Source organism: Otolemur garnettii, unplaced genomic scaffold (genome assembly GCF_000181295.1).
Source record: "Otolemur garnettii isolate 467f Iridium unplaced genomic scaffold, OtoGar3 scaffold00029, whole genome shotgun sequence".
NCBI lineage: Eukaryota > Metazoa > Chordata > Mammalia > Primates > Galagidae > Otolemur > Otolemur garnettii.
This window is the reverse complement of record NW_003852424.1, coordinates 11,533,531-11,556,189: the sequence shown is the minus strand read 5'-3', so window position 1 is coordinate 11,556,189 and position 22,659 is coordinate 11,533,531. Positions and strand designations below refer to the sequence as shown.

The 22,659-nt window shown below is 44.1% G+C and overlaps 1 protein-coding gene across 3 annotated transcripts in view; it reads left to right on the top strand.

Moving 5' to 3' along the window:
* Nucleotides 1–22,659, top strand: part of NTRK3 (neurotrophic receptor tyrosine kinase 3) — a 361,705-nt gene that overhangs the window by 305,369 nt on the left and 33,677 nt on the right. For all 3 annotated transcript variants that reach the window (XM_003788654.2, XM_003788653.2, XM_003788652.2), the window contains one exon: nucleotides 2,810–3,053. In XM_003788654.2, the coding sequence (XP_003788702.1) occupies nucleotides 2,810–3,053 (244 nt within the window). The remainder of the gene's footprint in view (nucleotides 1–2,809; nucleotides 3,054–22,659) is intronic.

Genomic DNA, 22,659 nt, shown 5'->3' with positions numbered 1-22,659 from the left:
GGTTACCACCTGTGGCTGGTTTCTACTGTACTGGGCAGAGCAGTATAGACATTCCCATTAATAGAAAGTTCTACTGGATAGCACTGTTCCAGAAAGAATGGATTTCTAATAAGAAGAGCTTCCCCAAACCTGCAGCAAGATCATCTAGGTTTTGAGAAGCCCTTGATGAAACTGGTAAGAGATTGGAAGCCAAGCCACAAGTTCAGGATGATGCTTCAGGGTGTGTCCATCTCTTCCCCCAGAGAGGACAGCATCTCATCATTAATGCAGAGTTAGGACTTCTCTGCTTTCCAGAGCTTCTGCTTCCCAATAATGCCTAGATATGGAAGGGGCGGGGCAGCGCTGCAAAGGTCTCTGGGACCCAGGGTCTCAGGAAGCAGGTTGAACGATGGGCCCTGTACATACAGGGCAAGATCTCCACCACAGCCACTATTTGAATCCCATGACCGAGAATGAGGTTTCTGAAGTTCAAATGTAAGTTCTAGAAGCCTCTAGCCCACTAACCACAAACTGAGAAGCAGAACCTTGAAGTGGGGCATTCAATAGGGTTTTACGAGTTTGAGGGAGCAAGGGAAAGACTCGGTGCCAGGTAACAGACTGGAAGAGTCTTTGGAGCATTGCCTATGAGCTGGGTTTCCAAAACATTGGCCCTGGAGGAATCGAGAGTAGGATGTTCTAAGCCTCCTAAACCTGGATTCATAAAGAAATTGGTTCTTTTCCTGAAAACCTCCATTCTTCGCTTAAAACAGACTTGGTTCACATCCTAGAATTGTCATGTCTTAGTTACAACCGGAACAAGTTATTAAACCTTAATTTTCTCTCCTAGAAAACATGACTATTAATAACTGCCTCACAGAGTTGCTACTATAAATATTAAGTGACATATATATATATATGTGTGTTAATGCCTAGATAAGTTTTATAAGTAGCTCAGTGTTCAGCCAAGGGTGGCTGCTCTTAAAGTTATTACTGTTACTATGTTATGAGAACTGAACCGTGGTAGCCTCTAAGCTGGGCTACACCCTTCTCAATACTCAAGACCTTCCTCCCCTGTGCTTCCCTTCCCCTGGGGCCCCAGGTCCATGCCATACCCCCTCCATAGTGCTTTTAGCCCCAAGTGCCACCAGTAGGGGTATAAAGAGCTCCTGGGTGCCTCTCTGTAACAGTGTCACACACGTGAAAAGGAAAAGGGAGTAGAAAGAAGATAAAGAGGGAGAGGCCAGAGTAAAGGAAAGAAGAAAAATCAGCACAAAAGAAACAAAAAAGGAAGGCATGAGGTGAGGGGCAGCCCTGGTGACCCATAACACACCCCCTCCTTGCCTGGGGTGGGCAGCAGAGGGAAGACGTGCGTGTGAGCACGATTCTACAAGGGCTTGCTCACACTCCTGAGACCTCTGTGTCTCTCTATGAGGGTCCCTTCCTGCAGATAGCATGGAGGAGTCTATCAAAACCCAACAGCCTTCCTGGGCTTGTTTTTGCAGCACAATCTGGAACTGATTCCCAGTAGAAACCTTTAATCTGTCTTCTTAGGCCCTATCAGGTAAGGGTGAGCTCTTCCAGAACACTCTGGGGCAGGAAGCTCTCAGCAACAGGCCACAGTGACCCTTCTCCAGAGGCGGCTCACAGCGGCTCTCACTGACTCAGCCTGGGGACCCCATGCTGGCCTTACCCACTCTCACATCTCCGAGTTGGGGGTGTGCAGAGGTGGGCAGGAGTGCCCGGTAGACAGGAGCGAGAGCTCACCTGCTGAACCCCTTCCTTGTGAGCTGAGTTAGCTCATCATCTGAGGAGCAAGGTAGGCAGAGCCCACCACAGACAGTACAACGAATGTGTTCCTATTTAATGGTGCCTTTCAGCAGAAATTGGAGGAGCAGTAAAGCAGGCAGAGGCCTCACTGTACACCAGGGCTCCTTGGCCCACAACATCATAAATAAGGGCTCTGGCTGTGGTTACGGCTCATTGGGCTTTCTGGAGAAAAAGTGAACACTAAAAGTGACCAATATGACAGGGCAAGGTGTTAGGATGACAAATCCTGGCCTTTGTTTGGGATTGAGGAGTGGTGGGGGCTCCTCAGACCTCTGCTCCAGCGTCAGAAGGCTTTCTATCCAGTCCAGCGACCACACAAAGATACCCAGTCCTGAGCAGTGTGGTGGAGTGGTTAGAAGTGTGGACTTAAGAGGGTCCCTCTGCCACTCAGAACTTGAATGGCTGTGAACAGCATGAGCTGTGGGAGCTGGTGGGAAATGCAAATGAATGAACTCACCTAGCCAATCAGAATCCTTGAGGGTGGGGCCTAGGGCTCTATTGTAACAAACAGTCCTGATGTTCCTTTTGGAAGCTCTCCTTTACAGCCATGTGTCTGGTGTTTTCTTTATTTCAAAACTGCGATAGGAGTAAGTGAATTGCTATACTATTTAAAACAATGAGAGCAGTGCTTGATAAATAGTAAGGACTATGTGAGAGCTAGTGGTTCTTTTTTCATTCACTATTCTGTAATAGACAGCTAGTAGCTGGGAAACTCATGGGTAGCAGTAAGACATTAAAAAGATTAGTTTTATTCCCTATTCCATTTGAATATATCTGCTGTCACCTTAGTTGGGAATCTGGTTGTAGAGTTTCACCCATACCCACACTTAACATAATGTAATTTTAGGTAGATAGAAATAGGCCATAGGCAGCATGGGCAGTCTCAAAAGGAACATTTCATTCATGTCCATGGGGCATTCCAGAGGATAAGGACCCAAGAAGCCCTTCCCCTTTGATCTCCAGATTTCTCTCTGCACCTTCTCTTCTCTCCATTTCCCTACAGGGCCCATGGGCCAGATGCGATGATCCTTGTGGATGGGCAGCCACGCCAAGCCAAGGGTGAGCTAGGGCTCTCCCAAATGCTACACATTGCCAGTCAGATTGCCTCAGGCATGGTCTATCTGGCCTCCCAGCACTTTGTGCACCGGGACCTAGCCACCAGGAACTGCCTGGTTGGAGCCAACTTGCTGGTGAAGATTGGAGACTTCGGCATGTCCAGAGATGTCTACAGCACTGACTACTACAGGGTAAGGTGACTTTCCCAGCTACATTACTCAGTGGCAGAGCTAGCACCTTGCTTACATGTCTTTGTCATTGTCCATTAACCCTGTCACTTTGGCACTCACATATACGTACCTATGCCAGACATGCACTCAATAGTTACCTTTTGGCCACTCCTGGATCTTAACATACCTGTTTATTATTTTCTCACTAGCCCACTCCCCCTCTTGGACATTGGATGGGACTCTCTCTGTACACTGTAATAACATATGCATTGTGTTCTTGCATCAATACTCATTCTTCAAGTAAACATACTCATACATATGTGTGTGTATGCCCCAATACACACCCAGATAAGCCCAACTTGGTGCTGCATTTTGACATTTCCGAACCCAGTCCCCAATTTAGCCTCACCCATGACACATTTTAGTACCTGAATTATTGTGACCATGTAAGAATTTTCTTGATAAGAAGAGGAACCCAAAGTAAAATAGAGAAAAATGGTTGACATGTTGCTGAGTAGGTGATCCAGCTGGCTTAGGCAAGATGAAGAAGCAGGTTGTCTGTTTCTAGCTTTGGTGAGAAGACAGGTTAGGCCTTAGCAAGAGCTTTCTGATTGTCAGCAGAATCATCCTGCTCAGTTTTACTTCCATACAGTTGTCCACTTTACATTAACAGGTGTCATATTTTGTTCCCAGAATTATTTTTTTTCCTTGAGTCTTTGGGAATCTCCCTTCTGTGGATCACTGAGTGGTTCTGACAGTATCACTATTTCCAGGGAAAGGATGACTGGCCATGAGCATCACTTATCTCATCAAGGGGAAATGTGGGTACAACCTAAGACATGGAGATGGGATAATTTCTGCAAACTGGGAGGCAAATGCCTCAAAAATATGGAAAATTTATTTCTGGCATATCAAATGAATGGGGGAGTTGCTTGGCTAGATGGTATAAGGAGAGAGTGAGACAATGTTCTGCAGGTTGAGGAATGCTTTAGTCCATTTGGGCTTCCAGAACATGATACTATAAACTGAGTGGCTTACAAACAACAGAAATTTTTCATGGCTCTGAAGGCTGGGAAGTTCAACATCAAGGCACCAATAGATTCAGTGTCTGGTGAGGGTCTGCTTTCTTGTTCATAGATAACCATCTTCTTGCTATTGTCCTTACATGGCAGATGGGGCAAAGGATCTTTCTGGGGTCTCTTTTTGAAGAGCATTTATCCCATTGGTGAGGATCTTGTCCTCATAACCTAATCACCTCTGAAAGTCTCCACCTGCTAAGAGTATCACCTTGGGGCTTAAGTTTCAACTTGTGAATTTCTGAAGGATAAAAACATTCAGTTTTTGGCCAGGGGTATGGCAGCCTTTTGTTTCATCTTATTTGTGAAAATGAGTGATCATATTGTGAATCAAAGAGCCCAGAAATGACTGTCCTTTCTGCCTGAGCATGGTGGACCAGGAGGCTGGGAATTTGAGGTTAATGCGTGCAGGTCAGCTCTATTTGGGTCTCCTGATGGCTTTGCCTAAAACAAGATCACCCAGACATTAGAAATGCTCACTTGAGACATTTCATTTTTGCAATGTCTCATAAAAAAATGGAGTGTTTGAGGAATGACCTCTATGGTTAGAAAGTGACTTATTTATGGTGCAACCAAAGGATGGCAGATATTTCTGGCACATCGAATGAATGGGGGAGTTGCTTGACTAGAAGGTATAAGGAGAGAGTGAGACAATATTCTGCAGATTGAGGAGTGCATCATGAGAGGACGTACTGCAAAGCAGATCAAAAGTAGGGAAAGGAGAATATCCACAGCAAACTGGGCAACTTCTCTAGCCACTTGCCTTGTGCAGTATCCTCAGACATGGAAAGGAGGTGCCCTGGTGATGACCAGGGCAGACCTGCCAGGAAACATCAAAGTGGGATCTTTCTTTACAGTCTAGAGCCAGGGGTGTCCAACCTGAGGCCTATGGGCCACATGAAAATTATTATTGTTTTGCTAATTTGTAGTGTAATGCAAAAAATATGCATAGAACTTGTAAAATGCTCATTCAGCTGTTATTTAATGTGTGGCTCAAGAGAACACTTATCAGTTCAAATGTATATCAGAAAAGAAAAAAGATTGTACACCCTGGTTTCAGTCATTTCCAAGTAAGGCATTGGTGAGGTTATTAAGGGGCCCACGGGCCATAGATTTCTTAGAGTCAGCTGGAGCTGACACTGTTTAATTGCTTTTGCACTATGTACGATGGGGTTTGCTGGCCTAACTGAGCTCAGATTTATGTCATGAAAGCAAGGGATGGCTCATTGTTTTTTGTGTTTTTCTTTTTTGCTTGCAAGGCAAATATTTGATTGGATAAAGCTGGTATCTACTTGCTGGCTTCAACAGGGCCTTGGGAAACCATGTCTGGGTAGAATGTGCTAATTGGGCCTTCAAACTTGCTTCTAGGTGTGCACTTGCTATGTTTCTTGATTCTGAGTTAAAAGAGAGAAAACAGACAATAAAACAATGACATCTCCAAATGATACTTCTTGGCCCTGGGCTTTGACAATTGTGAGCTGTTGCTCTTTACACCTGGCAGAGCTATGAGAATAAATCTACCTCATTCCTACAGGTGTCAGGGCAGATTGGAACTTAAGGAAGGGAGAGTGAGATGGGGAAACATGCATACTCCAGGTATCCTCAATTTCTTCCTTATGGGTTCTAAGCCAGGTGTTAGCTGAGGCCAGCTGGCTTGAAATGTGCATCTGTGGTCCCAAGGAAGTGTGAAGAAGAAAGGAGCTATTACAGTAAAACTCATCACACCCTTGGAAAACTGTGCATTCCACTGATGGTGGGTAGGTAATGTCCTTTATTCAAAGACCAGCTTGTACAATAACTTCATGTTCACTAACTCATAATGTCCTGATGTATACATACCTCCCCCTTCCCTACTTTTCTGTAAAATGAAAACCTAAAGTAGATTTGCCTGATGTCACATCAAAATGAAACCCATAGTCTCAGTTTCTGTATTAGAAGTCATTGGCGTGACAAGGGAATTCTTGGATTTGGGCCCAATTTTATTACTACCTGTGTTCACATCCTAATGTGTGACCATCATTAGTGGTCATGTGACCTCAATGTAGTTTCCCCTAACCTTTGTTCAATTTTCCTATTTTTAAAATGAGGACAGAAATAGTCACTTAATAGAGTTATGTTGATGTTAAGCAAGTTCTTTAATTTGTGTAAAGAGCCTGTAGTAAATACTTACTTGATAAATTCTCATTTAATTATCTTACTAGTCTTCCTCACACCCAAGGTAAGAAAACCCCAAGGATAATCTTATTTCTATGTGAAATTCCTGAGACAGAGAGAGGGATTGCCTGACCACTGGAAAATAAACTGGATCTTTGAGCTGATCACCCCAGGAAAATGTCTTTCTTACAGTTTCAACTTATATAGAAATACTGGGTCATTAGTAGTTGCCTCTTCTTTTGATAAGTGTTTATATGGTCTTGCTCATGAATCTTGCAGCTAAGATGATTTATATGAGACTTCTTTGTTCAGTACACACGGCTAAGGCCTTGGGGTAATACTGTGATTTGTCAGTTAGTGAGAACACTGTGAAGGATTTGCTCCATTAGCTGACAGCTTGGGACAGGTTTGCACCTATCTGCTACCACTGATTCCTAAAATCAGTTGGGCCTATGAGTTTGCTAGATTCTCATGCCTAATATTGCTAAATACAGATGATGCAGATCTGTGTGTATGTGTGTGTGCATGACATCTGTGTGTGTGACGTCTGTGTTTGTCTGCTCAGTGCAAATTGTGGAGTGCACACGGGAGGGCAGAGGGAGAAGTGGAGATGATAAACTCCTCCTTACATTCTTTCTTTTTCATTTTTAATTTCTTAAAACAAAGAGACACCATCTGGCTCATGCATAAGTGGTATGCAAACGACTTACAAAGGTGAACTGCCTAATTTCCTGTTACACATTTGGAAAGGGAAAACAAACATCCCTGCACCAGAGTAGCAGAGCGATTTGTTCTCTCTTCTTAAGATGGTCGCAAGGACAGACACCTTTTCCTTCTTTGGATCTCTGCTTCAATGCTTCCAAGGTTCCCTTTAAAATGCCTTTGATAGGGGTGGGGTTTTGATAACCTCGTACCTTTCTCAGAAGCTCAGAGAACACTAAGAGATTGAGAGTCACATCTAGAATTGAAGTTCAAATGTCCTAAGGGGAAGGAGCTTGAGATTCTACAATGTAAATGTTTCAGATGTTTTGATTTGGATGGGCAGTGGGTGGGTGGGGGTGCAACATGCTGAGATCCAGGAGGAATGATGGGAGGGGATTGGTGCTCTGATCATATTGATTGAAGAACCAGGAGTGTGCCTTTCTGTTCATCCTGCCCAGTGCCTAGCACAGGGCCTGGCACTGTGCAGAGCAACAGTGAAAATATGGGACAAATGAAATCAGAAAGGGAATTTGAAATTAGACAGGAAGTGGGCCAAGCTAGATCAAGAGAAACCTACACAAGGGATCAGATCTCCACCAATGAGGTGAGTCTGTGCAGATGATGCTGGGATCTGGGCAGGAGGTGGCAGGGATGAGTCCTGCCCCAGTGTATAGGTGCAATGTCTGGGAAGCCTGCTCACAGGAGGCAGGTGAGTGGACGGTAAAGTCAGAGATGACTCATTTATCATCAAAAGTAGGGTTCTGGCAAGGGATAGAGCAAGTGGTAGAAGATGAAGAGGGAGGTATGCCAAGACCCCGATGGCCACACAGATGGGTACCATGTGGCAGGAGTGTCAGCTAAGAGCAAGGCATGGGAGTCTGAGCTGGAGGTTCTTATTTTCAGAAACTCTTAGAAAAATGATAACAGTCATCCTTAAGATGTGGTAATAATTTAGGATAGGTTAATCTGACTAGTAGAGCATTTGATTTTGTGGAAATCATGGTGCCCCCCTGGCAATTATGAAAAAATTACAGGATCTTCGGCCCACACTGTCTGACCTTGCATCTCTGCTCCTATAATGCCTGGGTATCTGATCTTGGGTGAGTTATTTGCCCATTCTATGCCTTCAGCTGCAAAATGGGACTAATATCCTCTATCACATGCATTTGCTGTAAGGACTAACAATTAATAAATATAAAGCTTTTAGGATGATAAATTCTTGATTAATACTAATGACTGTCTTAGTATGTTTTGTGCTGCTATAAAAGAGTGCTACAGATCAGGTAATTTATTAAAGGAAAAAAAGGAAAAGAATTTTCTCTCAGTTTTGGAGACTAAGAAGTCCACAATCAAGGGACCACATTTGGTGAGGGCCTTCTTGCAGTGTTACAATGTGTTGGAAGGTATCACATGGCAAGAGACCAAAAGAGGGCTGAATTCACTTTTATGACAAACCCAGTTTTGTGGTGATGGGCTAATTCCTGTGATAACAATATTAATCTACTCTGAGGGCAGAGTCCTCATAACTTAACCTCTTAAAGGTGCCACCTCTCAACACTGTTGCATTGAGGATTAAGTTTCCAACATGTGAACTTTGGGAGACATGTTCAAATCATATCAATTGCTATTACTATTATTAAAGCTGAAATATAAATGCCTTCTCCAAATTCCAAACGGGCATTCTGGACAAGGCTGACCTAAGTGTATTAGTTAAAGAAGATCAACTGCTGTATCAAATAGATACAAAACCAGAATGGTTCCAATACAAATGGAAACTCATTTCTAGGTCACGTTATAGCATGAGCAGTTGAATTCCTGAAGGATTAGCCCTCCTCCTCTTGGTCATCCACGCTAATGGAGCTCTACCATTTTCCTTCTGTGGTGTCCTTGGTCACCACAGATGTTTATCCCCATTCCAGCAAGCTGGAAGGATACATGGGCACGCAGGAATGTATGTGGGATGTTGTGGGTCTGTTCTGCATGTGGGGCCTGTCACTTTTTCTCATGTCAAGGACTCAGTCATATGGCCTCACTCTTGAAAAGGGAAGCTGAAAGGAGAAGAACATGAATTGTACTGAGCCACTGACAATATCTGCTACAGTAAGGGTGAAGAAAAATGACTTTCTCCTCCAACCTTTCTTCCAAACAGTACCTCATTCTACACCTGATGATTTGTCAGGAAAGGTAGGACAAGCCATCCTTCCTTTCTATTATTGTTTTCTTCCTGAATGTAGAGGTCCTCCATGACTCTGCAGGCTATCCTGCAAGGCTCCTGTTTCTCTTCTGCTTGCAAACTCTTGGTGCCACATGTCATTGTTAAGTCATGGGGGAGCTTGGCTCCACCTGTCATTTTGGTGCTTTGATTTGTCCTCCTGGAGAGCAGAAGCGACACAACCACATGAAAACACATCCTAAGGATTAGATGGGGAAAGGAGTAATGTTCTAAAAAATCAAAATCAAGTGTGGCACCTGTGGCTCAAAGGAGTAGGGCACCAACCCCATATACCAGAGGTGGTGGGTTTAAACCCAGCCCTGGCCACAAAAAAAAAAAAAAAACCCTACAGGAAAAAAAATCAAAATGAAAATATATCCTAAGGATTAGATGAGGAAAGGATCAATGTTCTAAAAAATCAAAGCGAGTCTAACTTAATACATAGGAAAACACATCTAGGAGAAAAATAAGGGAGAAATACAAACTCTAGTAACTTCTATTCCAAATTCATGATGGAAATTAAGAGGAATTCAAAACATGCCTGAAATGCTAACTGAAGCCATCCAGGACTATCCAAAGCAGGCTAAGGTCCCTCACTAAAAACCTGGGTTCTCCTCCAGCAGAGGGTAGAATGGACCCCAGACGCTCTAAGACTTCCTGAAATTATGTGAGCAATGTTGGACGGGGTGTTGTATTTCACTTTTTGAAGGCTCAGAGCTTCCAAGAGAATTCCAAAGATGTTTACAGCCCATTGACTTACTGGAAATGAGTTTCCCAGGATGTCAGTTCTGAGAGAACAAAGCAGAGATTCAGGGACCACATCAATGTGAGGGCTAGGGAGGGAGGCCCCATTCATTAATTTAATCAGAGTCTGAGTCTAAAGCAGAGCTGAGGCTTGAACAGATGGACTCTAAGGTGGCTTCCAGGTTTATAACCAAGAAAATGTTGACTGATTATTGAGTCACCGGAGCTGAGAACCTGGGGTCTTTCAAGTCTTGCTAGCAATTTGTCCCAGGTCTTGAATGGGGAGAGGGCCTTAGATGGAAGTCAGGTGATGGGCAGTGTGTGAAAGAGAGCCAGCGGCCTATGAATTACCTTGTGGTTTGCCATTACCTATAAAAGGTAGCAATGGTGGTATAAACCAACTGACTTTCATGATCACAGAGTGCCACTCTGTCCTGCTCTTTGTTTGGGATTTGGTGAGACCCACCAGGAAACTGGGGCCCTTGTTTCCTGCCCAGACAAGAAGTTTTGAGTTCACTGAGGCAGAGACACCAGGCAAATGAAGATCATGACATGAACTTGAATAACAGTAGAACAGTTGCTGATGACGGTTCCCTGTGCAGCAGCAATGTGCTTGCTCACGCTGAGTCCCCAGATTAGACATTCCAGCCCAGTCACAGCAGCCTGGGAATACTGCTGACTTTGCACTCAGAGGGGAACGTTCTGCAACTCCTTCCTGCTGTCCATAGAAAGAGCAGATCCTACCAAAAGGGAGAAGGGTAGGTGTAGCCGGACACCTAGAACGCCACAGCTGCTTTCGTCTCCATGTGGGCAGTGGCGCCAACCACCGTCAGAATCATAGTTCCTTCCTCTGAGGCTAGGAGCAGGGAGACCTGACCCGGCTGAACTGGCTGAGAGAGGAGCAGCAGGCAGCGTACTGCCAGTCTTTGAGGGTTGTTGACTTACTTGGAGAGGGTTTACCCAGATTTACCCCCATGGTCTTAGCCTAAGGTGACCAGATTTTGACATTGCTAAAGAGGAACACCATTGAGGGGGCGTGGTGGGGGCATGGTGGGGGCGGGGCCTGACAACAATGCAAACTTTGATAAACAGTTCTGGGTAATCACTTCTCAACAATTATTTGTTATTATTACAGTTTAACATTATAAAATTAACAAAAATAATATAAAACTCATATCCTGGCAAAATAGCTACATGGCAGCCAAAAACCGTATATTCCCTTACTGTTCTCCTGCTGATTCGTGCATTCTTTACAAAAATCGGGACTTTTTAAAAAAGCCGTGGGATGCAGGACAAATTGTTAAAAATTAGGACTGTCCCACCAAAAGCGGGACGTCTGGTCACCCTATCTTAGCCATTAACTTCTCCTACTTAGACCCAGGACTCATGGAAGAGAAAGTGATACTGACTGTCAAAGATGAGGAGTCATGCCAGGTGTCCAGTGGCTAGACTCTGAGTAAATGGGCTTGGTTGTTCCTCTGCTATTTTTTGAAATAACTTAATCGTTTGTTACCCTTGTTCCCATTTATGAAAAGAATAACGATGGAGGAGGTTTGTATTCCATTCCTGAGGAATGTGATTTTCCCAGTATTTTTTAAAATCAATTTTTTATTTTGGAGTAACTTTTGATTTTCAAGAAGGTGGCAAAAATAGTATAGAGAGTTCCCATATACTATTCTTCCAATTTTCCCTACGGTTGGCATGGTATGTAACCATGTTACAATTGTCAAAAAAAAAAAATCCACCAAGGCACAACTGATTAACTAAACCATTAAGCATTTGTTTGGAGTTGACCAGTTTTTCCACAAATGTCCGTTTTGTGGTCTCAGATCCACTCTGGGATTTCACATCTCATCAGCCCATTCTTCCTTAAGGACAGTGGGACCACTGTGGCCTAAGAAGGGGTGAGGACAGATCCTCCTTCCCCTCCTTGCGGTCTCTGTTTTGATGCCCCATGTGTAGGAGTGGCACTGGATGCACTGTCAAGGCTCCACAGTTCAGTCTTCTGGAATGGGGACAGGTGAGCTATTATACTGTGTCATACCAAAGCTGAAGAGTTGCTGGGAAATCCTGTGAGGTCTGTAGAAATCCTTTACAGCTATGCGGTCTTGAGCACCCATCTTCCTCTAGCAATTGGATAGGGTTGGAGTTTCTGATAAGGTTTAGAGTAGGAGGCTAGAAGGAGATATGGGGCCTCCTTAAATCACCAGCCCCTAAAACAGAGGTCCTCAAACTTTTTAAACGGGGGCCAGACCATTGGAGGACCGGACTGTGGGCCCTGGGATGAGTCAGCTGCTACACAGGACAGGCAGCGGCAGCAAAAACACCTGGCGGCCCGACAAATGTCCTAGGCAGGCCGCATGTGGCCCGTGGGCCATAGTTTGAGGACACCTGCCCTAAAACGTATGCTTGTTCTTTTTCTTTTTTCAGTTTTGGGAGAGGGTGCCTGGTGCTCATTAGGAGTCAGGGGAACAGAACCGACTTCCAGGTGGTGCTCAGTTGTCTGAGTGCCCGGGTAGGACTGGGTGCCGCAGCACGCACATCTAGAGTGAATTTGGAAAACAACTTAAATGCTAAGACCTGTTAAGCTGTGCAAAGCTGTAGAGGGAATGAACATGGAGGAAGGTGTGGCGGGCAGATTTATGCTAATTGTAGGTGTTACAACCTTATTTCCATGATTAAAGGCAGTGGCTCTGCACACTAATTATCTACTAAATACCAGGCATTTTGCCATTTTGCCATTTTGCGCTGTGAAAGTCTGCTGAAGGACAGGACTGAAACTTAGGGTGCTTTTGTCTCAATGCCAGCTCTGCGTCCGTGTTGCAAATTAGAGACTTCACTTTCATCTACAAAATCTGAAGTCTGAATTTGGGTCACTTTTAGGTTTTACCTTCTATGGGACTAAGTTCTGTGTGTAATGATATGTGAGAAGACTTGGTTTCTTTATCACAGAAGGGAAGGACATGGCCGAAGGTAGCAGAATACAGCCAAATTTGTCTGAGGCCATCGCTATTGTAGCTGTGACCCCAGATCGTAACTGTGCAACACCCCGATAAAGAAAGAGAACAACTTCCAGTTTGGAAACAGGCTCTTTCCATATCACCTAGATCTAGTTTAGTGACTGAAGTTTAATACAGTTTCTGGCCTGCCTTCTTCCTCTCTGAGATATTTAGGGTAATTGGCCAAAAGTCATCCTGGTTAAGAAGAATTACTTAAACAGAATTTCTTCACATGTTTGCAGGGATGGGGATTACCCAAACCCTTCCTTCCATTTCTGCACTCGCATATCTCCATCCTTCCTGGACCATTTTACACTTTGTGTCAGTGCGGTGGTAATACCTGGGGCATCTGCCTGCAACGCAGGCCTTCCAGAAAGTATGGAAGTGAGTACATGTGTTTTCCACATGGGACACTCCAGCAGTCTGGGGTGCAGGTGACCTGGGGAGGGCAGGATGACCAGGATGACTAGGATGCTGAGGCCCCAGCATGTGGGCATTTCCCCCTCCATAGCCTGGGGATAGTAGGCTCGGGGAGTCCTCTACCATCTTTGCTTGTGAGTTATTGGCAACCAGTGACTAATGGGGCAATCAGAACGTCAGACTGGAAGCCGGGAAGCCTCACTGCAGTCCCTGCCATGACTGCTGACGAATCCCTTTCCTGCCTGGGACCTGAGTTTTTCGTTTGTAAAGTGCAGACCTCTTGTCTTTCTTCTTCCTTGTCTGGAGGCTTCTCTTCTCTTCCCAGGTACTGACCACACCAATGGCACTGTTCTCTGCCACCATGTGAAAACCCGGTTGAGAGTTTGAGGGAGGTACTGAATTGTCCCCTGCAGATGCACTGAGGGCCGTGCTGCTTCTTTTCCTGGACCGCGGCTTAAGGGCTCGGTCTGGGTCCTGGTTCAGTGACTCAGTTACTCTGAGGACATTGACTTGAGGTTAGTGTTCCCTACTCTCAACTCAGCTGAAATCCTGACTCTCGGAAGACTAAGTTAGATGCTTAGGGTTTTTTTTTTACAGTAGTCAAACCTTCTCGTTAAATAAAATCTTATAAAGCAGATATACAGACAGACATACAATAAACACAACCACTCTAACAGGAGCCATAGTCATTCTGCCACCCCCTGCCTGCCCTCAGCTGTGGGGATCTTGTAGCACTTTTGGGGAGGGCTGAACACCACGAGCCCTTTAGCAGATTCTCCAGTTAGGATTTAGGGCAGCTGTTCTGGCCACAAATAATAGTGACAGTGGTGACAGCAGGAATGTAGCAGTAGGGAATCGGGGAGCGACTCCACGTCTAGTTCTCCTGCCTCTGTGGCTCAGCAGTGGATTGTGGCAGTCCTCATACCCAAACCTGCAGAAAGAGAAGCACTCGCTTTCCACCTGCTGACTGTGGGGCTTTGGCCATTCGGAGCAGCCTCTGCAAGGCCTCTGAGTTCTTCCTGGAAGGAAACAGTCTTTTGAGACTTTCCCAAAGAAGCCGGAGACCAGGGCTTACTGGCCTCTGATTTATACATGAGGAAATGGAGCTTTGTAGAGGGTTGGTGATGTGTTCAAGACCTGGTTCGGCGCTAGAGCCATTACCCAACCAAGGCATGTGATGCGATCTAGTTTGTGCATTTATTAAACCTTACCTGGCCAGTTTCTTTCCTCTTCTCACACCACATTCCTCAGACATTGACAAGGTCTACATGTGGGTGACAGGATTCAATTCAATTCCCTGACCGTGTATTAGGATGAAGAGAGCACAAGCATGAATATTCGCAAGGAAATTAAAATAAGTTCACAGTTAATATAAGAATGGAAAAAATGTATAGCTCTGCCACAAACCAGAGGGAGGCAAAGCACACAAAAGACAGTTGTGATTTTCAAAAGCCCACCTACTTAGGGGAATTACGTGCATCTCCAGGGGTTGTTTGGCAGTCAGTGGTTTGAATTTTAGGAGATCATTCGAACGTGAACTAGCACGGTGTGGCTTGCCAGCCTACACTGAGAATCCATGGGAGATGGATGGAAGGGAATGTTTGCAAGAAAGGGCCAGCATGGCGGCCCTTCAAAGGCCAATGTTTTAATTGGGTTCATTGGTGGATAGTCAGGACGGGGTTGTCATCCGTTTAAGTGTAAATGGGGCCATGTGTGAGGCTAAGTCACCAAGCAGGGCATGATGTATAGGCTGCTGGGAGCTGAGATCCTGAAGGTCATTGCCCTGGCCCAGAAAGTCCTGTGCCATAGTAGGAACAGCTGAGGATGGGAGGGAAGATGTTGGAATCTGTGAAAGGAGGACTGAAGGCCAAGGCCCAGTGACCCAAAGCTGCTTACAGTTTTGGATGGTAATGATGAAAATATAGCCATGAAATTGAGGGATAGGATCAACTTTTAAAATTGCATCATTTAAGCCTGTGGTCCCCATCCTCCAGCCTGCAGAACTCTGCCTCCCTCCAGCCCCAAACCCTGTCTGTGAACAAATTATCTTCCATGGGACTTACAAGGGCCATTGAAGCTTCATCAGTATTTTCCAGCCACTCCTCATCACTCCCATCACCTCCTGAGTTCTGCCTCCTGTCTGATCAGCAGCTGCATCAGATTCTCATAGGAGCGTGAGTCCTCCTGTGAACTGCGCATGCAAGGGACGTAGGTTGTGCGCTCTGCATGAGAACCTAATGCCTGACCATCCGAGGTAGAGATGTAATGTGCTTGAATCATCCCCAAACCAGCCCTGCCCAGGAAAAATTGTCTATTGTGAAACCGGTGCCTGGTATGAAAAAGTTGGGGGCCACAGTTTTAGGCTGCCTGGTTTATTCAGTGTTCCTGAATGTTAGGCACAGATGAACAAATGGCAAATCATTACATTTTAAAGAAACTTGAAGCTGGAGAGAGCCTTAAATGTCATCCACTTCGCCCCTGTGGGCCCAGACAGAATGGCATAAAAATCATCTCAGAGAGATGGTTTGCGCGCTCAATTCCAAGGCATCTCCCTGGTTTCCACAGGTTTCCTTCCTTCTTCCTTCCAGCTGTGGCAAAGTGAAGCTATTATCAGTGAGAGGTTTATCTTTTTCTTTCGAATTCTTAACATATGTTAGAAGTGGAAGTCTCAGTTATGCCAGAATGCTACCTGCTGCAAGGTTTTCTTTATTTCATCTTATAACCTTAGTGGAGATAGGTGTGATGTGTATTATAGAACAGACGTTATAACACTCAGTAAAACTAAGAGGAAACTCCACGTGACAAAGATGGCCTTGTGCTTTTCATGGGTAATTGCTTATATTTTATTCATTGGTCGTATCTTGGCTGTATCTCTCCCTCACCCTGCCAAAATAAGTAAATAAATAGTAGGGTTTTTTTTTCTTTTGCAGTTTTTGGCTGGGGCTGGGTTTGAACCCACCACCTCTGGCATATGGGGCCAGTGCCTACTCCTTTGAGCCACAGGCACCGCACCAGTAGTTTCTTTCTGAGAGCCATTTCCAGTAGTCTCCTAAACTTAAGTCTCATCTCTTTGCAATTTTGAAATCCTGTTGTTTATTTCTGTCAATGAAGGAGGAGCAGGTATGGGGACGGCTATTGGGTGGAAAAGACAGGAGAGATGTTCTACTTGAATATTCTAAGCATATTTCTGTCACAGTCCATCCTCTGGAAAGGAGAGGAGAGGAGAGGTTGCAGGAGCCCCTTGGAAGTGGTGTTGAATCACTCACCTCTCCCCACTCTCAAGGGACAGGGCGTTTAGGGATGCATCCTAACAGGTTTCCTTTCCTTCCTTGAGGAAGGAAACTGAATATCTAACATATAAAGATACATAAATTTCCATACAAATATCTTCTTTACCAGCTGTAATTAAGATATTTGCATGTAAAGAGAACATTGTGTTCCCTTGATTTCCTCCTGGTGGGGAATTGTATTTCTCTCCTAATCCTCAAAGCCCAAGACTTTGTGATCTATCTATGACTAAACAGGAGGAGGAGGAAGGGGAGGACTGGGTCAATACAAAGCAGCACAAATGCAGAATTTTAAGCACATTAAAAAAAAAAAAAAGGCAAATTCCTGGTTGTTTTTTCCAGGCTTAGCTAATCCCACAGGACAAAGCTAGAAGTGGAGAGGAAGGCAGCCCAGGGGAAAGTGGGCAGAACACACCCACCAATTTGGGCAGATATTCATTTGAATCCTCGAGTTCTGCTAGAGCTCTATGACTTTAGGAAATTTACTTCAATTCTTTAAGCTTTAGATTCCTCATCTTAAAAAAATGAGAACAATTTCTTCTTTTGTGCAGATTAAATAAGATAATGTATTCAAATTTCTTGGTACCCATTAGGCACCCGATAGATGGTTATTATTATTCTATGTAAGAGACTAAGGTAGGAATTACATATAAGAAATTTTAAACAATTTTAAGTTACAAGCCAAAGTATTTCCTGTGATGGGTCTTTGGGTCGAGATACTAAAAATAAAGGGGAAGGCACCAGCTTAAGAGAATTCAGGGAAATAAAAAAAAAATGTCACTCCTCCAGGATGCTTTTAGATATTGGAGTTGATCTGTTGGAAGCCCAGGAGCAAAGACAAAGCCCTCCTCAGTATCCAAAGCAAGAGCTTTCTTATTGTGGAAGTAGCAGCTGTGATTAGGAGCTAACCTTTGGTAACTGTGGACCCCGAATCCTACAGTAGGCATTCTCCTTCTCCATTCTCCTGGCCTCCAAAGTATGTGCCACCCCTTGTCACCCAGACGGAGATTTCAAGGGTCACGTGCCCTGCAGCCTTTCATGACAGGGCCTCATTATATTGCCGGAGCTGAAGTACAGTGGCCATTCACTCCTGAGCTCTCAGGTGCTCCTCCTGCCTCAGGGTCTGGAGCAGCCTGTGGCTAGGGATGAGCACCACTGACTTGGCTTCCTTTCTCTTTTCATTTGCAACAAGGTGGTAGCTGCTCCTTGTTGTGCATAACATGATATATGCAAATGTATGTGCATGTGTATAACAGGTATGCAAGTGCTTTGTAAACTGCTGGCTTGGGTGCTGTTGGTTTTATCACCACCACCACCACTACCCTCACTATTGTCCCTGCTTAGTCAATAACCATGTATACTGAAACTGGGAAGTCTAGTTCATTAACAGCCATGAGTTGGTGGGTGGGAGTGGTCAGTACTCCCCCTCTCCCAGTCCACCAATTGTCATGGCAGCTGCTGCCCCTCCCCCACTGAGTCATGATCTCTTTCCTCCTCTGCCAGACTGGACCTTTGATTTGTGGTCCAGTTTATTCTTAGAGCTGGTTATTTCCTTACCCAGTGGGTCACCTACCAACTTCCTGATCTTTGTTTATTTTTTCATATCCTTGAGTCATTTGAATACATGGTTGTTTTATACTTCTCTAAAATGTAAGTTCCTTTTTAGGCAAAGGAACCCACCCTATTTTTAGCACATTCATTTTCACATAAAAGTACTTAATTAAAAAACATATAATGTATGTCAGATGTTTGTAATGGGTAAGAGATGATGGCCCCACTGGCCTGGTCTTTTGAAAATGGATCCTCACAGGTCCCCTCCTGCCAGACCCCAGTGGCCAGTCCATGGGGACTCTGGGTAAATACATCTGGAAGAGGCATTGCTGTCACCTAAGGAATAGCCAGCTGGATCCCACCAATGGTCCAAACATCCACTTAGCACTGAAGAGGACTGAGAGAAAGCCTCACAACAATTAAAATACCCATGAGAACAGCATTAGCACCAAAAGGACAATTTTATTAATGTACCCAGAAGGCCAGATTTTTCAAAGGTGTATAATCAAAGCATTTACTCCAAGTAAGCTAGTCTATGTGGGGTGCTGGACCATGATGAGGTTGTATAAAGAGGAAGAAAATCAGAGGAAGGGACTCAGATGATGCAAATAATCAGTGATATACAGCTAATAAAAACCCACAGTGGAGTCCTTGGCTTGGAGTCCCAGCATATTCAGACATACTCCAAGTCTTTTGCCTTTTTCCTCCTCTCTGCTCTGTCCAAAGCCAGGAGGGGATGAGCACTGCCATCGTCCAATTCCAAGACTACTACTTATTCAGGCCTCCATGAACAGCCAGTGCCCATTCTGAGGGACATGTTCTTTCTTCATCTGCACCAGTTGGTATAATTGAGCCACAAGAACCTAAGTGCTGCTCCAGCTTTCTCAGACAACCTTTAATACACATCCATGTTTGCCCTCATTTCTGCTGATCATAGAGAGACCACTTGTATTTTCTTCATTTTTAAATATTTGTGAGTCACTTTCTAACTATAGCACCTAGTGCTTTCTATGCCTTGAATTACCCCCATGTCCTTATGTTTCTGGTAAAGCTAACTGCCTGGACATCAAATATTCTATGCCCAGGGATGGCAAGTAGATCTCAGAAACCAGTTCTGATTGACTGGTGGTGATTTCCTAGAGTAGAATGAGGGCTGCATCTACAGTTTGTGAAAAGTGGTGATCCACTGGTGAGGTCTGTTGTGAATACAGAAAAGGGGATTGGTGACACGTGTGTCCTACCCTTCCCAGTCCTGGCATACTCCATCTCAATCAGTGCTCTCAGATCAGAGAATCCGCTAGACCCTCAGAGGGATGCTCTATCCTTGGCTTCTCAGAAGAGAAGGGATTCTATTATGATGTGAGGTTTATTGACTGCACCTGTGTTGAAGGATTGTGTACAGGGAAAGGTGTTTGGCTGGTGGTCCTGAATTATTGGGGTTCATTTAGATTTATTCATCAAAGTTCACCTGGATGGGACTGGCATCCCAATAGCCTAAGTTACCTTCTCCTGGCCTTTCCCTCATATTTCCATTAAGTAGGCTTTGTTTTTTTTTTTTTTTTTTTTTTTTACTTGTATACAGCAAAAGCACCTTGTTTCTGGTAGATTCGTTTCCCTATATCACTCTGCCAAGGTTTTTGGTGATCTGGAAACAGCTTTCCTACCTGCACTGTGCCATCATCTCTGTGCCAGCCTTTTTCAGTGTGCCAGCAGTATCTTTATGCATATTTTTGATTTTTTTTTTTAAAGTTGAACAGCCTAAGATCTGGGTTTGCTGCCAGAGCTCTGCTGCCAAGCAGATGTTGATCCAGTTATCAGCATTCTTGGGGATATAATCATTCCTTTGTTATGACTCCACCCAGTTGGATTTTTTTTCTTTTCCTATGTACATTATCCTCTTTTTTTCATAAGTATTTTTTCAAAGTCCTTGATAAATGCCTGGATGAAATTTAGGTAAACATATACACTGAAAAACTTGTAAAACCCTGGCTAGACTGGAACTTGGAGGTCACCTTGCTAAGCCCACTTATTTGACAGATAGTGACATTGAACCCCAGAAAGAGAGGGCAGATGTTTCCCAAATTCTTGCATCTGGTTAGTGGTAGAGTTAAGACAAGGACATTGGTCTCATCTTGCAGATTCCATGCACCTGTCTGATAACCGTAAAGTGCTATGAGGTCAGCTGACTCACAGCTGATTATTCCTATTTACAGATGAACAAACTAAGGCTCAGAGAGGTTGGCCATTGTTCCCCAAATTGCACAATCAATGAGGGGCAGACTTGGGCTTGGGGCTCTGGTTCATAAGCAAGTATTTTTAAAAACAAGGAGTCATTTGTGAATGAAGGTTTTTAAAGAACATACCAGAATAATACAGTGTTCATGAGGTTAGGTAGAGTTTAGAGTTAGAAGGTGTGAAACCACAATAATAAGGTGACCAGATTTTAACATTGGTAAAGCGGGACACCGTTGGGGGGGGCGGGGGGGAGAGGGCCTGACAACAATGCAAACAGCAGTTCTCGATAATCAGTTCTCAACAATTATTTGTTATTATTAAAGTTTAACATTATAAAATTAACAAAAGTAATATAAAACACATATCCTGGCGAAATAGCCACATGGCAGCCAAAAACCATATATTCCCTTCCTGTTCTCCTGTGTTCCCTAGCTTGTCGTGCATTCTTTCAAAAAATCACGGCCTTTTAAAAATGCCACAGGACGCAGGACAAATTGTTAAAAATAGGGACTGTCCTGCCAAAAGTGGGATGTCTGATCACCTTACTCTAGGGTGGGGGGGCTACTTGTTTGTTCCAGACAGTTTGGCTCCTTCTGAGCGAATTGTCCTTACCTTGAAGCAAGGGAGGGAGCCAGTCTCCTTCTGATACCTTGCCCAGAAGGGGAGTAGGGCATTAATCTCTTCATTCCCAAATGGAGTTACATTAACCTTTTCAGCAGCCAAAAACTGTATATTCCCTCCCATTCTCCTGCTGTTCCCTAGCTTGTCATGCATTCTTTCAGAAAATTGGGACTTTTTTAAAACACTGCAGGATACAGGACAAATTATTAAAAATTGGGACTGTCCTGCTAAAAGCCGGACATCTGGTCACCTTATACAATAATCCAGTTAGGTATTTTCTTTCTTTTTTTTAAATAGGACTTTGTGACAAGGCTATTCAAGGCAAAGGAGGCAAGCAGTTGGGGTGACTAAGGACTGATATCTTAGTTTATTGGTGAGGCTGTAAAGGAACACCTGAGGCTGGGTAATTTCTAAAGAAAAGAGATTTTTTTGGCTCATGGTTCTTCAGGCTGTACAAGAAGCATGGTGCTGGCATCTGCTTCTGGTAAGGACCTTGGGAAGCTTCCACTCTAGGGGGTAGGTGAAGAAGGAGAGGGGAGGAGGTGGGAGGCTTTTTTCAACAGGATGATACCCACCAAGGGATCCACCCCCATGACCTTAATGCCTCCTACCAGACCCTACCTCCAACAACAGGGATCAAATGTCAACACCAGATTTGGAGGGGTCAACTATGCAAACTCTGTCAGCACTGCCAGAGCAAGCAAGGAGACCTTCATTTAGGGAGTTTGGGGTCTTCAGTGTAATGTTACAGTGGGGAGCAGCAAGGCGATTTGGGTAAAGTATAATCCCCAAATTATAATGCAGATTCAATGAGACCAAAGGCTTTGGGGATGTAAAAAGAAGGAGGTGATGGTCAGAGATGAGGGAGGTTGTCCTAACACCTCTAAATGTGCTGCAGGAAGTCATTGTGTTAATGGTTACTGTGAAAATGTATTCTCAGGGATTTCTGTTGACTCATATATGTTTATAGGCACTAAGGCAGCCTCCACACTTTATTTCACTAATTATATAACCCTTGCACCTAGCACAGTAGCTGGAATATGCTGGGCATTTCATACAAGCCCACTAAATGAAACAAACAAGAAGACCAGTGTTCCTCTTGGTAAATGACTGTTATGGAATGATGTTCAAGGGCACTAAAGTTTGTAAAGCTCAGAAATCTCAAATCCAGTTTTTAGTACAGAGATGCTCTAAATCAGAGGTGTCTAATGGGCAGCCTGTGGGTTGTGTGCTGACCTTGTGAGGATTTGTTTTTGCTAATATGTGATGTTGAATATCATAGAAAGTATGAATGGACTTTTTTTTTTTTGCTAACCAGCTTTCATTAATGTTTGTGTATTTAATGTGTGTCCTAAGATAATTTTTATTCTTACAATGAAAGAGAGAGAGAGAGAGAGAGAGAGAGAGAGAGAGAAAGGTTGGACACCCTGCAAGGGATTGTCTTGTATTATTATTATTTTTTTTATTGAATAGTAACTATGTACATTAATGCACTTCTGGGGTACAGTATGGGGTTTTCACAATCTAAAACACTTCCATCAAACTGGTTAACATAGCCTTCATGTCATTTTCTTAGTTATTATTTTAAAACATTCACATTCTACTCTTAGAAAGATTCACTTGTAC